Source organism: Cebus imitator, unplaced genomic scaffold (assembly GCF_001604975.1).
Source record: "Cebus imitator isolate Cc_AM_T3 unplaced genomic scaffold, Cebus_imitator-1.0 Scaffold258, whole genome shotgun sequence".
Classification (NCBI taxonomy): domain Eukaryota; kingdom Metazoa; phylum Chordata; class Mammalia; order Primates; family Cebidae; genus Cebus; species Cebus imitator.
In genome coordinates, this window is record NW_016107573.1 from 494,787 (window position 1) to 508,499 (window position 13,713).

A 13,713-nucleotide genomic window follows, 5' to 3' on the forward strand; every position below is an offset into this window, starting at 1 on the left:
AAAAGGTCATAAGGACTCTGGGATGATGCCTGTGAGTGGTGTCTGGCACCAAGAGTCCTGGCTCACAGTAGGTGCTCAACAAATGCTGCTGATCCTTGGACGAGGGCGTCCCCATAATCCTCATGTTCAAATCCCGGCTCCACCAGCAGCTCTCCTGACCGCGCACCCCAGTTGGGCATGAGTGTTCCCTCACAGAGGTGACACACCAGTCCGTTCAGGTCAAGGGCGCAGAGCAGGCCTGGCAGCACACAGTAGGAGACTTACCAGAGCTCTGAGCCTGGCCGTGGTTGGCGGCGCTTCCCTGCAGGCCGGCCCCGCCGGTGCAGCATGGCTGCCGCCCAGACCCGCCCAGCGTCCCACCCAGCCCAGCCGACAGCAGCAGGGGGCAGGATTTCCCGCTGATCTCCACGTCCGTCCTCTGCAGTTTAAAAAGCGCCCAGCGGGGCTTAACCCTCCCACGTCCGGCAGGCCTCCGGTGCCCCCGTCCCTTGTTCTTTGCAGAACCCCGGCCTTGGCCACCTGCCTGCTTCTCTGAGTTCCAGTATCCTCATCTGTAAAATGGGTTCCCCTAACCTCAGGTCAAAAACGAGCATTCAGGGAGCACAAGGAGCCCTCGCAGCCCTGGCCGAGTGGGCGTCAGTCAACCGGGCTATCCTCCCCCTCCCCGCGGCGGTGCCAGTTATCTGGCCTGGGGAGGTCCACCCGGGAGGAGGTGACTTTGCAGCCCCCGGCTGCTATCGCTTCCTGACTTCATCTCGGGAACAGGCCGTGCTGTGCGCCCGCCTGGGGATCCCACCGTCCAGGGACGGGGACGATTAAAATGTCCCAGCCTCCTCCCCAGGAGACCAAAGAAGGTGGATGGGGCCGTGGGGACTAGGCTGGGTGGGGGTGGGGCGCCTGCGCCGGTCACAGTCATCTGGGAGCCCTGGGACCCTCTGCGCCGAGGGCGCTCGAAGACCCAGGGCTCCTAGCCCTACCGCGCGGGGAGACCCCAGCTCCTTCCCAGCCTGCCCCGCCAGCCCGGGGAAAAGGCGGCCCCTTTAAGAGCGCACGGCCCCGCCCGCCCGCCCCCTCCGGGCCGGATCCGAATTCCAGGGAGGCGGGGCGGAGACGGCGGCGAGGAGGAGGCCGCGGCGCGGGACAGATCGAGCTGCGGCTCGGGCGGCGCCTCCCTGCGGCGGGCCCGGCCCAGCTCCGGCCCCCGCCGGGGCGATGCTCCCCCGGGCCGCGGGATGAGCCAGGTGAGCGCGGGGTCCCTGCCCGATGCGCACGGACAGCGGGGCCGGGCAGCGGCGTCCGCGGCCTCTGTTTCCCGGGGCTGTGTGACCTTGGGCGGCCCCGTGCCCTCTCTGGGCCGGGCCTGGGCCCGAGCATCGGCGGGGCCTGCGGAGGCCGCTCCGAGCCCTGATGCCGCAGACTCCGGCCTGGGGAGCTGGGGAGGCTTCTTGGAGGACGCGGGGCCTGGTCCTGCCCCGGGTCGCCGAGACCAGCCACGCTGCACCGCCTGGGCTCCTCCACCCATGGCTCTGCGACCCTCACGAGCTCAACCCCTTCTGCGCCTCAGTTTCCTCATCTGTAAAATGGAGATAATGTCTCCGCGCGCTCAGCCTTAATGCGGTCGTGCTGTTACTGACACTATCTGCTGCTGCTATGTCGTTGTTCATGATGGCACAGCCCTTAGGGAAGGGGGGCCAAGGGAGGCGCGTGGACCTTCCCGTAGCGTGTGGGGTGGGCACCAGCCCTGAGCCATGCAGATAACCCACTCTGAGGTCAGGACCTGGGTTCGTTTTGTGTCCACTGGGGGCCCTAGCCTTTGTCTTCACCTCTCTAGGTCCCAGCTGTTCACAATGGGCACCTCCCTGCCTGAGAGAGAGGCTCAGCCAAGCCCCAGTTTCCACCCCAGAAAGCCACACAGCAAACACTTGTGAACAGTGTTTGCTAGGTTTATAAAAATTATCCCATAGAGTCCTATGAGGCAGGGAATGATACTGTACCCATTTCGCAGATGAGGAAACTTGAGGCACTGATGTTTCCCAGAGCCAACATGGAAACCAGGCATTTGGCCCAAGTGACAGACTGGTGCAGGTGGCCAGCAGCTTAGTTTATACTGAGTGCTTCCTGGGTCCTTGCAGCGATCCTGACTTGTGTTCCTGCCTACAGTGACTTGGCCGGTCCGGGCATGGCGGACCCAGTGGCGGGCATTGCGGGCTCGGCAGCCAAGAGCGTGCGGCCATTCCGCTCCAGTGAGGCCTACGTGGAGGCCATGAAGGAGGACCTGGCCGAGTGGCTCAATGCCTTGTACGGCCTGGGTCTCCCGGGCGGTGGCGATGGCTTCCTGACGGGGCTGGCCACGGGCACAACCCTGTGCCAACATGCCAACGCTGTGACCGAGGCTGCCCGCGCATTGGCAGCCACGCGTCCGGCCCGAGGTGTGACCTTCCAGGCGCACAGTGTGGTGCCCGGCTCCTTCATGGCCCGCGACAATGTGGCCACCTTCATCGGCTGGTGCCGCACGGAGCTGGGAGTGCCGGAGGTGCTCATGTTTGAGACCGAGGACCTGGTGCTGCGCAAAAATGAAAAGAGCGTGGTGCTGTGCCTGCTGGAGGTGGCGCGACGTGGGGCCCGCCTGGGCCTGCTCGCCCCACGCCTCGTGCAGTTTGAGCAGGAGATTGAGCGAGAGCTTCGTGCTGCACCCCCAGCCCCCAGTGCCCCTGCTGCTGGGGAGAACACCACTGAAACCGCCCCTGCACCCGGGACTCCTGCCCGCGGCCCCCGAATGACGCCCAGCGACCTGCGCAACCTCGATGAGCTGGTGAGTTCCCCAGCACCAGGTATCAGGGACCTGACAGCACCGCCAGGGCCTGCGATCTGTCCCTGAACCTCCCAGGGTCCACCCAGAACAGCCTGCCCCACAAAGAGTGCCCATGTTGAGCACCAAACCAAGGAACGTAGACCTGACCCCAAGGAAATGAACGGGTAGCCCACAGAGGGAGGTGCTGGGGCGATCATGCAGCCCAGCCAAGCTTGGGACAGGATCTGGGCTCCCGGCACGATCTTCGCCCGCTTTGTGTGCTGTACCCCAACTGAGCTCGTGCGTTCCTTCCGGGGGGCTGCATGATTGGGGCACCTCCTTGGTGCCCTCCCTGCACTCAGGCAGATGTGCCCACAACCTCACAGAGGCTTGAGGTTGAGTGGGCACTGTGATGCTCAGTTGAGATGAGGTGCGGAAAGCCCTAGGCAAGGTGCCTGGCACACAGTAGGTGCCCCTGGGGGCTCTGCAGGTCTCCCCATTCCCCAGGCACCCCTAGGAAGCCTAGCCGAGTTGCTTCTGTTGCTGGGAGTGAGGGTCCTGTTGGGAGCTTCAGGATTCATTCTAAGCATAGAAGGTGCCAGGCCCTGCCCCCAACTCTCTCGTCTCCCAGGATCTGGGCGGCCCCTGCCACCCCCGGAGCTGGACCAGGAGTTTCCTTCTTATCAGAAAGTCAGGACTATGATGTGCCTGCCTGGGAGACAGAAAGCGGATGGCCGTGGGCAGAGCCTAGGGCCCCACCCCCTGTCCCGGGCCAGGGTCACTCAAGGCCCCACCTGCTTATTTCCTCTGGCGGCGGGCGCTGCTGCTGCTGTGGGCAGGGAGGCGGGCAGGGAGGCGGGCTGGGCGCCCACACAGCCAGCCTGGCAGCTCTGGCTCTGGGGGACCATATGTGGTGCGTGCTTGCCCAGCCAGTGGCCTGTGTGTCCCACGTGTCTGTGGTACCCCTCCACATCAGTGCCCACCCAGGGGAGTGGGGCCCCCTGCATCTGTGTCCCGTAGCCTGCCTGGCCTCCCTGTGGGCCCCAGCCTTCTTGTCTGGAAAGTGGGTGAAGGGAAGTGAGGATAGGCTCTGGGGCTCCCCCAGGCCAGTGGCATGTTCCTCACCAGGTCTCAGACCCTGGCCTGACCATAGCCCCCTCATCTCATCCTGGGCAGCTCCCTGGGCCCAGAGAACCAAGAAGGGGGAACGGGTCACATGTGGAAGCTGTACCCCCATCCGAGGCAACACATTCTCCATCCCCACTTCCCCGGAAGGCCTGACTTCCTCCTGACCCTGGAACGTCTGACATTAAGCCCCAGGAGAAGGACTTGACCTCTGACCCCTACCCTCTCTCTCTGGCCTCAGGTGAGGGAGATTCTGGGCCGCTGCACCTGCCCAGACCAGTTCCCCATGATCAAGGTCTCGGAGGGGAAGTACCGCGTGGGGGACTCCAGCCTGCTCATCTTTGTGCGGGTAAGGGCCTGTGGCCACCCCAGCGGGCAGCAGCTAAGGGGGTGGGCTGCTGGGCCCCCAGGACACAGCCATGACCTGCCCATGCCTGCAGGTGCTGAGGAGCCACGTGATGGTTCGAGTGGGTGGCGGCTGGGACACACTGGAGCATTACCTGGACAAGCACGACCCATGCCGCTGCTCCTCCACTGGTCAGTGCTGGGGCAGGGCTGGGCGTGGGCGGGCAGGGGCTTCCCTCTGTGGGTCTGTCCCTCACATGCTGCCTGTCGTTTGTCCCTACAGCTCACCGTCCACCCCAGCCAAGGGTCTGCACCTTTTCTCCGCAGAGGGTGTCACCCACCCCCAGTCCCCGCCCTGCTAGCCCCGTCCCTGGAAGTGAGCGCCGGGGTTCCCGGCCTGAGATGACTCCCACTAGCTTACGAAACACAAAGGAGGGGCCCGAGACCCCACCCAGGTGAGATGCAGGAGGACGAAGGGTGAGGGGTCGAACGGGTAGGAGGGCGTCAGCCCGGGTCTGCATGAAGGGTTGCCTATGCGCCAGAGTGACTCACACCCTGGGAAAAGTTCCCGTGGGTGGGGGCGGACCTGGCTTCCCATCTCCATGGCAACCCAACCAAACCAACAACACAGCTGGGCAGGCCCTGTGGCTGGGCGGCCGCCAGTCCAACCCCTGCTTCCTCTGGCCCCTCCTGGGAAGGGGGGTGTCTAGAGCCCAGGAAACTTCTTCTTCCGTGGCTTTTGGGGCCCTGGGTGGCTGGAGGAAGCTGCTCACTTCTCCCTGGAAGTCCCCAGGACAGACTGATGCCCCTGACAGCCCTGTCCACCTGCCACATACCCTGCTGTTCCTCTCTCTGCCCATTCTGAATGCCAGTCTTTCTGTGGTACCCCATCTCTCTCTCTTGTCCCCCTGCCCCAGGCCCCAGGATCAGCTGCCCCCCCATCCCCGCACCCGCCGCTACTCCGGGGACAGTGACTCCTCAGCCTCCTCCGCCCAGAGCGGTCCCCTTGGTTCCCGCAGTGACGACACAGGCACTGGCCCCCGGAGGGAGCGACCCAGCCGGCGGCTGACCACAGGCACCTCGGCCTCTCCGAGAAGGCCTCCTGCCCTGCGCAGCCAGTCCCGAGACCGGCTGGATCAGGGTCGGCCCCGGGGGGCCCCAGGAGGCAGGGGAGCTCAACTGTTGGCCCCCAGCCCTGCCCGGCGGGCCCGGAGCCAGAGCCGTGAGGAGCAGGCAGTGCTGCTGGTGCGCAGGGATCGAGACGGGCAGCACTCATGGGTCCCAAGGGGCAAGGGCAGTGGGGGCTCCGGCAGGAGCACACCCCAGACTCCCCGTGCTCGCAGCCCTGCAGCATCCCGGCTTTCCCGGGTCTCAAGCCCCAGTCCAGAGTTGGGCACCACACCGGCCAGCATCTTCCGCACACCCCTGCAGCTCGACCCACAGCAGGAGCAGCAGCTGTTCCGGCGCCTGGAAGAGGAGTTTCTGGCCAATGCCCGGGCCCTTGAGGCTGTTGCTAGCGTGACCCCCACTGGACTAGCCCCTGACCCAGCTCGGGCCCCCGACCCTCCAGCTCCTGACTCTGCCTACTGTTCCTCCAGCTCCTCCTCTTCATCCCTCAGTGTCCTGGGTGGCAAATGTGGCCAACCTGGGGACTCTGGCCGGACGGCCAATGGGCTGCCCGGGCCCAGAAGCCAAGCCCTTTCCAGCTCCTCCGATGAAGGCAGCCCCTGCCCTGGCATGGGGGGGGCACTAGATGCACCTGGGAGCCCCCTGGCTGGCCCTGAGCCCTTGAGGACCTGGGCACGGGGTCGGATGGACACACAGCCAGACCGTAAACCCTCACGCATCCCCACGCCTCGGGGCCCCCGCCGCCCCTCTGGACCCGCGGAGCTTGGGACCTGGCATGCCCTGCACTCCGTCGCCCCAGGGGCTGAGCCAGATTCCTGGATGTGATGGACCAGTTCAGCTGTCCCCAGACCCCATCCCTTCTTTTCCTTTGTGGCCTTAACCCCTCTGCATCAGGGAGCCCCTGGCACTCGAGTACCAGACCTCATGGGACCAGACCCCTTGGGACCACATGGCACAATGGGACCTCTGTTGTACATTCCGGTTGGGGGATGAGCATTGCTATTTAATTACTAATATTATTGAATGCCTTAGAGGAGGCCGGGCCAGCCCGGTGTCCTGAAGACCTGTGGCCCAGCAGAGCCTCTGACAGTAAAGTTTTGCTCCAGCCACCTGTCTGCTTTTTGAGGACGCCGCCTTGGGGCCATTCAGACCCTTTTAAGGACCCTGGAGTTAACTGCCTGGAGGCCAAGCCTGGCAGCTCTGACCTCTGTGCTTAAGGCTTTCTCCTGCCCGGCCCAGAAATCCCAGGTGCACTCGAATTATTTTCCCTTTTATTATCCCACCATAGGTGTGGCATAAATAATACGTCCAGTGAAGCTCTAGGAGCAGGCTGCGTGTTTCCAGTCAAATTCATAGCCAAGTCCTTTCCATCTAATGGGATTGTGACCCCAGAAAGGACTGATCATCTCCAAAGGAGCCTGGGACCTGGTTGGGTCCAATGAGGTTCAAAAAGGGGCCGGTCGCTTAGGAGACTGGATCGGAGCTTTCCTCATCCAATCAGGGCGGAGATTGCCTGTCCGAGTGAAGTTGGCTATCCTGTCCAATCCAGCTCCCTGATTGTGCCCAGTCACAAGGTGGGGCCCATGGATGGCATGGTCCAATCAGGTCACATGAGGCTGCAGCGTGCCGGATGCAGCGCCCCCTGCAGGCGCAGAGCCGGGTGTGCAGGGCGCGCGCGCACCAGAGCGCAGCGCAGCAGCTCGCGGAAGAGACGCAGCACGTGCCAGTTGTACTTGGCCGAGCACTCGAGGTAGCCGCAGCGCCAGCCCCTGCGCACCAGGGCGGCCAGCGCGCGCCGCGGTCCGAAGCGCAGCCGCTGCCGGTCCCGCTTGTTGCCTACCACGAGGATGGGCGCTTCGGGCGCGCCCGCCGGCCTGAGGGCCGAATGGAGATGAGAGACGCGGTGCCAGAGACCCCACCGCCGAAGAATTCCCCCAGTGGGTATACACACATAGGCGCACTCCATTCCTACGCCCAGAGACCTCCCCCAAAGAACGCCAAGCCCGTGTGGGCCAAAGAGCACATACAGCTCCTTTCCACTGGCGAAGGCCTAAGACCTGGCCCACGACGTCGGGAGGCCCTACACACTCCCTTCGGGCAAAGGCCCAGCTAGACCTGCCCTAGCTCCCCACCGCCAGCCCTGCCGCGGCCCCACCTGGTCTCCGCGATGCGCTGCCGCAGGGCCTTCACGTAGTCGAAACTGTCCGGGCTGCAGATGTCGTAGACGAGCACGAAGGCGTCCGTGTCCTGCAAGCTCCAGTCCTTAGGGTCTGGCCACTCCTGGGGACGGGAGGCCAGGGTTTGCGGGAGCCTCCTTTTCACCCTCCTGCTCTCGAATCCTCTGCAGGGGCCTTGGACGCCAAAACTACAGTTCATCCTTAGGCCAACATCACCCCCATCCAGACCTCTGTGCCCCTCCCCCAAGCTTCCCGGGCCCGGTCTCCTCATGACCACCAGGATAAAATTTTCCAAATCGTGCCTGGAGCCTGTCAGCCACCCTCTTTCACCCTTGGTGTCCCCTCTGCTCACCCCGAATCTTCCTCTTTTCAGCTTTCCCTAACTCGGCTCAGACCACTATCCTCCCCAGACGCTCTCAGTGCTTGCCACTGCCTCTAAGACTTAATTCCAAAGCCCTCGGCCTGAGCCTCGTGGTCCACCACGCCCCCAGACTGTCAGCTGTAACCGCTTATGCCCCTGGCGGAAGCACCTGCTGGTCTTCCCACCTGGAATGCTTTTGCCATTTCCTGTTCTCAGAACTTCACTCGGTCTTCCAGGTTCAGCTCAAATGCCACGCCCTCCAGGAAGCCTTGCTTAATCCTGCCTGCTCTTTCCTCTTCGCCTCTCTGGGGTCGGAGGTCTGTCCCCGACCATGCACAAATTACTAAACGAGTCTTCCCTCCAGGGCACAGGAATGAGGGGGCAGAGAATGACCCCCCAGCCCTCGTAGAAACACCCCTGCTCCTGGCCTGTCTCTCCCCAACTGTATGTAGCTCTGCTCAAGGCCCCAGACTCAAAACACCACACTCTCAGGGAGGCACCGCCATGCACCACCACGAGCTGCTCCACACCCCCAGAAGAGGCAGGCAAAGGTGGAGGCGCTCACAGGAGCAAGGGAACGCCCCTGCGCAAAATCGCCCGGCCTCCAGCCTGGGCTTGGGCGTCTCCAGGTCGGTGGGAAGGGCTAAAACCCAAGTATCCCAGGACGCACACGCATCCCTCCATCCCGGACCACGGCCAGGCGCCCGAGGCCTCCACGCGGACACGCACGTGTGCACCGAGCACGCACACCCCTCACACTGTCACACACCCTTGCCCGCTCCTCGAGCCGCTACCTCCGAACCCCCGGGGCTCGAGCCGGGGTCAGCGACATCGCCGTCGCGGATGCTCAAGTCGTAGACGGCGCCGTCGAGCAGCACCGCGGGTCGGTAGAGGCGCGGCCCGTCCGTGGGCCGGTGGCGCTCGGGATAGTCACCGAACAGGAACTGGCGGATGATGGCCGTCTTGCCCACGCCCGGGGCACCTAGAACCGCCACCCGCAGGCTGCCCCCCATGGCCGGCCGGCGCTGCCGCTACCTGCGCCGGAAAGCTTCATGGGCCGGCGCTGCGCCGAGTGCCCCCCGGCCGTGCGCCCCGCGCGCCCTGCCCAGTGCGCCCTGGCCCCGCCGCGCTTCTCGTCGCCCCGCGGAGCACCGAGACCGGAGTGGGCAGGCCCGAGGCCGGGGCTGGCGGAGGGAGGGCGGACAGACAGCGGAGTGGGCAGACAGGTGGCGGGCGCGCGAGCTGCTCCGGCGGGTGCCGAAGCTCGGGAGAGGGCAGACCCCGCGCGGCGCTCAGACACCGACTCCGCCCCGCAGCGCCAACCCAGGCGCCGGCGGCCGCGCGGGCCCCGAGGTCCGCCTCGCTCGCGGCGCAGGTCCTGCAGCTGTGCGGGGCGCGGGGTGCAGCGCTGCCTCCCGGAGCCTCTGTGTCTCTGTCCTTCTCTCGCTTCCGCGCCCGGAGCCGCCGCCCCAGCCGGCGGCGCGAGCGAACGGGGCCTCCGGAGGCGGCGATGAGGTAACCGCCCGCCCCTCCCACCTTCCCCCACCGCCCGGGACGCCCCTACCAAGAAGGTGACTGGGGGACAGAGATCCCGGAGAGGGTCCACCCGTTCCTTACCCCTCCGCTTGTCCCGCTCCTCTCACCCGCTCCAAAATAGAAGCCCCTTCCTACCCACGGCCGCAGCCGCTCCTCCAAACACTGCTCACCCCACGCTGGCTCCCGACAAACCCCGGCCCCCGGAGACAGGCTGCTCGGGGTCCGAATGGGGGGGGGCGGCTGTGTGACCTTGGGCAAATCGCCGCACTGCGCTGGGTTTGGGCTCCGCATCCATCACAGGCAGACACCTCAAGAGGCTCTGACCTTTTTTTGAGAGCCTACTATGTGCCAGGTCCTTTACTAAGCTATTACCTACGTGATTCTCGAACCTACGGCCTCGGCCTGGCATCCCCGGCTGAGAGAAGAAACAGGCCCGAGAGGGGAATCCGCAAGGTTAGAAGGGCAGTGAAGGGCCCTTGAAGTCTCCTCTGAGGTCCCTCCTACCTTCCTCCTGCCCATGGGGTAAATGGCCCACACTAGACAATATTCAAACGGCCGTCCTCGAGCACAAGTGGAGACAGGGTGCGGAGAGCACACCGAGTCACAGCCGCTTAGCCCCAGACCCCTGTCCCAGCAGGGCTGGAGCACCTCCATCACTAAGGCCATGTTTTCTGCATGAGCTGCAACCCGTAGTAGCTCCCCTCGAAGGGGTGCAACCTGCAAAACAGATTCCCAAAGCCCAAGTTCCCCTTCGCTGGAGCTAGTGGAGAAGCTCCTGCCCCATCACAGCTTGGAAAGCCTGGGTTAGCCCAGTCCCCCATCCTCTGCCTCTGCTCTCCTCCCGCTGTGTGGGGGCTCCCAGGTCTCTGACCTGCACATGACAGTGCTCAAGAAATGGCCAGAATGTACAGATATCTCTGCACTGACTAAAGAGTTCATTTATTCATCTCAACAAATATTCCAAATCTTATTGCTTGTCAGGAGGCTGAGATGGATTTTAAAAACAGAAAACAGAAAAAAAAAACAAACAAACAAACAAAAAAAAAAACGTTCTTCCTTAGGAGAGAGGGTTCTAGAACACATGGGATCTAGGAACTGTCAATGCACAATGTACCCACCCCAGCTCAGCGGAAGTAGAAGAGCTAAATCCTGAAAGGGGAGGAGGCACACCCTCCAGGGAGCCCATCCATCACGACAACCAGAAAGTGCCTCCAAGACAATGGCTGTGCTTTCATCCTTCCATGCTGGATCAGGGACTGGGGTCCACTTTCACTCCTCTCCTCAGCCATCAGGGAGCTCAGAACCACCTCTGCCCAGTATTCCAGGTCTTTTAGCTCAGTGAGTGGAGACTGCTGGCTTCATCTTTCTTTCCTACCATGATATTTCCCTTCACTTGATGTCCCCTTTCATGTTGTAACTTTTCAGTCTTCTGGGTTTTGTTGTTTGAGATAGGGTCTTGCTCTGTCACTCAGGCTGGAGTGCAGTGGTGCAATCATAGCTCACTGCCTCCTCAACCTCCTGGGGTCAAGTGATCCTTTTTGCTTCAGCTTCTCAAGTAGCTGGGACTGCAGGTGCACACTATGACATCCAGATAATTTGTTTATTTTTATTTTTTGCAGAGGTGTAATCTCACCATGTTGCCCAGGCTGGTCTTAAACTCCTGGCTTAAGTGATTCTCCATCCTCAGCCTCCCAAAGTACTGGGATCGCAGGCGTGAGCCACCATGTCTGGCCAAACTTTTCAGGCTTCTGGGTTTTGTGAGCTGCTTCAATTCCTCTGGGGAATAAGACAAGGAATAAATAACAAGGCATTCAGTAACTCAGTAGTGTGTGTAGCGGACAGCAGGATGTTTTGTTTTTGTTTTTGAGACGGAGTTTCCCTCTGTTGCCCAGGCTGGAGTGCAATGGTGCCATCTCGGCTCAAGACAAACTTCCGCCTCCCAGGTTCATATGATTCTCCTGCCTCAGCCTCCCATGTAGCTGGGATTACAGGCACCCACCACCATGCCCAGCTAATTTTTGTATTTTTAGTAGAGACAAAGTTTTGCCATGTTGGCCAGGCTGGTCTCGAACTCCTGACCTCATGATCCACTGGTCTTGACCTCCCAGAGTGCTGGGATTACAGGCACGGCCACTATGACCGGCCCAGGTTGTTTTTTTGTTTTTTGTTTTGAGACGGAGTCTTGCTCTGTCACCAGGCTGGAGTGCAACTGCACGATCTTGGCTCACTGCAACCCCCACCTCCAGGATTCAAGCAATTCTCCTGTCTCAGCCTCCCAAGTAGCTGGGACTACAGGTGCATGCCACCATGCCCAGCTAATTTTTGTATTTTTAGTAGAGTTTCACTATATTGGTCATGCTGGTCTTGAACTCCTGACCTCAGGTGATCCACCCGCCTTGGCCACTCAAAATGCTGGGGTTTCAGGCGTAAGCCACCGCACCTGGCCCAGGACGGTCTTTTTTAAGGTCTTCTCAATGCTAGGCGCACTCCCGCCCACCCCTTGGTGTTCTTCGTCTGGAAAGCCTTCCTTGCTTCTCTTTCTGACACTGCAGACAGAGCTGCGTGTGAGGCGTCTCTGGTACCCATGTGTATTTTTGGATGGCAAGGAGAAGGGGCACCGTTGACTGGGAACGTCCTGAGGCTCCCACCAAGCCCTGCAAACCCCACAAGCATGTCACTTTCCCTAGGAAACTCTCATAGCAGCATTCCTAGCAGCAGTGCCCATTTATCAAGGGCCTGCGATGTGCTAAGCCTGAACCACAGCCTCACGCTCAGAGGCTCCCAGGGACGCCATGATTGGGCCACAGTTGCCCAGCAGGAAATGGCAGCACAGGTATCGGATATAGAGAAGCCTAGCTTCATCTGGACCCAAAGGGCTCTAAGGAAGTGCTCAGCTGAAGCTCCCCACTGAAGCCCCCTGTGGGGATGGACTTGGGGAAGCCTCTTGGAGACCCCTAATCCACACGGGTTGAATTGAGCCCCGATGGGAGTGGGCAGCCCTGTGCGAGGCTTCCCAAAGACTGGCAGGCTCGGTCTGCCAGTCTGCCTGGGATGTGGATTTCAGGGTTCTCTCTCATCATTCCCCTCACTCCTTCCCAAGGAAAGGCTGTGGGGCTCCTGCCTGTTACCCCCCTCTAATCCCTATTCCCCAGGGGCTTCCCGGGCGCTCCTCACATGCCCCCATCCAGTGCTCCAGAGACCACCCGCCAAGCATGCATCTGCTCCTTTAGCAGATGGGACTGGCACTGGGCACTGTGGCCAAGGTGGTCCTTGCTTGCCCTCTGTGGCAGGGAGAAAGAGACAGACATGCAGGTAGGCAGGGACAGGTGAAGACAGGAGCCCTGGGCTGGTTCAGGCCTAGGGAGATGAGGTGGTCTAGGGAGGCACCAGCCTGGTGAGAGGTGAGGGGCTTAAACAGATGGTGGGGAGGGCTGGGCAGGGGCAGGCACTGGGTGGGGAATTCTGCTTCCCCCAGTTCATTGTCCACAGCCTCCTAACACCAGCCACCTAGCCTTCACCCGTATATGGCTTCTTCCCAACTAGGCCTGATTCCGGCCCATCCCTGGAGTCAGGCACCACAGACTGTATCCAGCTCGCGGGGGTGTTTGTTGTGGACTCCTCTGCTGGGCCATGCCAGTGACCACTAAGTATGGTCTGTCCTGGCCAGGAATCATGGCTCCACACCAGCAGTAACTCACCTCCTGCAGCCATGAATGGGGGTCACAGCTCACATACTTGGGGTGTAGTGGGTCCTTGGACATCCTCATGGTGACTCCCACTGATCGCAGCCAGGCAGCCTCTTGAAGGCTGGTCTTACAGCCATCAGGACACGAGGAGGCCGGGCGGGGCTGGGCTTCCAAGCATCTGAAGGTTTCTTCTCTTGGGTTCGAAACTTCCTTCCAGGGCTGTGTCAGCTGTGCAAGTTACTTACATTCTCTGCACCTTGGGCTGGGTGCAGTGGCTCACGCCTGTAATCCCAGCACCTTGGGGGGCCAAGGTGGGAGGATCGCTTGAACCCAGGAGTTCCAGACCAGCCTGGGCAACATAGTGAGGCCTCGTTTCTATAAAAAATTTAAAAAATTGGCCAGGTACAGTGGCTCACACCTGTAATCCCGGTATTTTGGGAGGCCGAGGTGGGCGAATCACAAGGGCAGGCATTCGAGACCAGCCTGGCCAACATGGCGAAACCCCGTCTCTATTAAAAATACAAAAAATATACAAAACTTAGCCGGGTATGGTGGCGGGGGCAT

The 13,713-nt window shown here is 61.7% G+C and overlaps 2 protein-coding genes across 3 annotated transcripts; one reads left to right on the forward strand and one right to left on the reverse strand.

Moving 5' to 3' along the window:
• The first annotated feature begins 1,085 nt into the window (after positions 1-1,085).
• GAS2L1 (growth arrest specific 2 like 1) lies at positions 1,086-6,497 on the forward strand. The gene is made up of 6 exons (XM_017499498.2): positions 1,086-1,241; positions 2,161-2,812; positions 4,158-4,265; positions 4,357-4,453; positions 4,545-4,716; positions 5,179-6,497. Exons 2-6 carry the CDS (start codon positions 2,180-2,182, stop codon positions 6,212-6,214), a joined length of 2,046 nt encoding a protein of 681 aa, XP_017354987.1. The 5' UTR covers positions 1,086-1,241; positions 2,161-2,179; the 3' UTR covers positions 6,215-6,497.
• A 146-nt stretch (positions 6,498-6,643) lies between these two features.
• On the reverse strand, positions 6,644-10,981 carry RASL10A (RAS like family 10 member A). Of its 2 annotated transcripts, XM_037728191.1 has the most exons (4): positions 9,545-10,981; positions 8,722-8,871; positions 7,545-7,669; positions 6,644-7,263 (listed from the first exon to the last, which is right to left on the reverse strand). In XM_037728191.1, the coding sequence occupies exons 1-4, from the start codon at positions 9,752-9,754 to the stop codon at positions 6,996-6,998; spliced, it is 753 nt and encodes a 250-aa protein (XP_037584119.1). In that variant the 5' UTR covers positions 9,755-10,981; the 3' UTR covers positions 6,644-6,995. The 2 variants fall into 2 exon arrangements, with proteins under 2 accessions (XP_037584119.1, XP_017354988.1); XM_017499499.2 differs by lacking the exon at positions 9,545-10,981 and having other exon boundaries at positions 8,722-9,448.
• Between the last annotated feature and the right edge of the window lie 2,732 nt (positions 10,982-13,713).

What these genes read in the sequence shown, in the direction of transcription:
- GAS2L1 (XM_017499498.2), top strand. Translation starts at nt 2,180, where the DNA reads ATGGCGGACCCAGTGGCGGGCATTGCGGGCTCGGCAGCCAAGAGCGTG. An exon ending in GCCTGCTCATCTTTGTGCGG is followed by an intron (nt 4,266 to 4,356) that starts GTAAGGGCCTGT and finishes CCATGCCTGCAG; the next exon opens with GTGCTGAGGAGCCACGTGAT. An exon ending in GGGCCCGAGACCCCACCCAG is followed by an intron (nt 4,717 to 5,178) that starts GTGAGATGCAGG and finishes CCCCTGCCCCAG; the next exon opens with GCCCCAGGATCAGCTGCCCC.
- RASL10A (XM_037728191.1), bottom strand. Translation starts at nt 9,754, where the DNA reads ATGCGGAGCCCAAACCCAGCGCAGTGCGGCGATTTGCCCAAGGTCACA. An exon ending in GGAGCGGGACAAGCGGAGGG is followed by an intron (nt 8,872 to 9,544) that starts GTAAGGAACGGG and finishes ATCATCCGCCAG; the next exon opens with TTCCTGTTCGGTGACTATCC. An exon ending in CGAGCCCCGGGGGTTCGGAG is followed by an intron (nt 7,670 to 8,721) that starts GTAGCGGCTCGA and finishes TCCCGTCCCCAG; the next exon opens with GAGTGGCCAGACCCTAAGGA.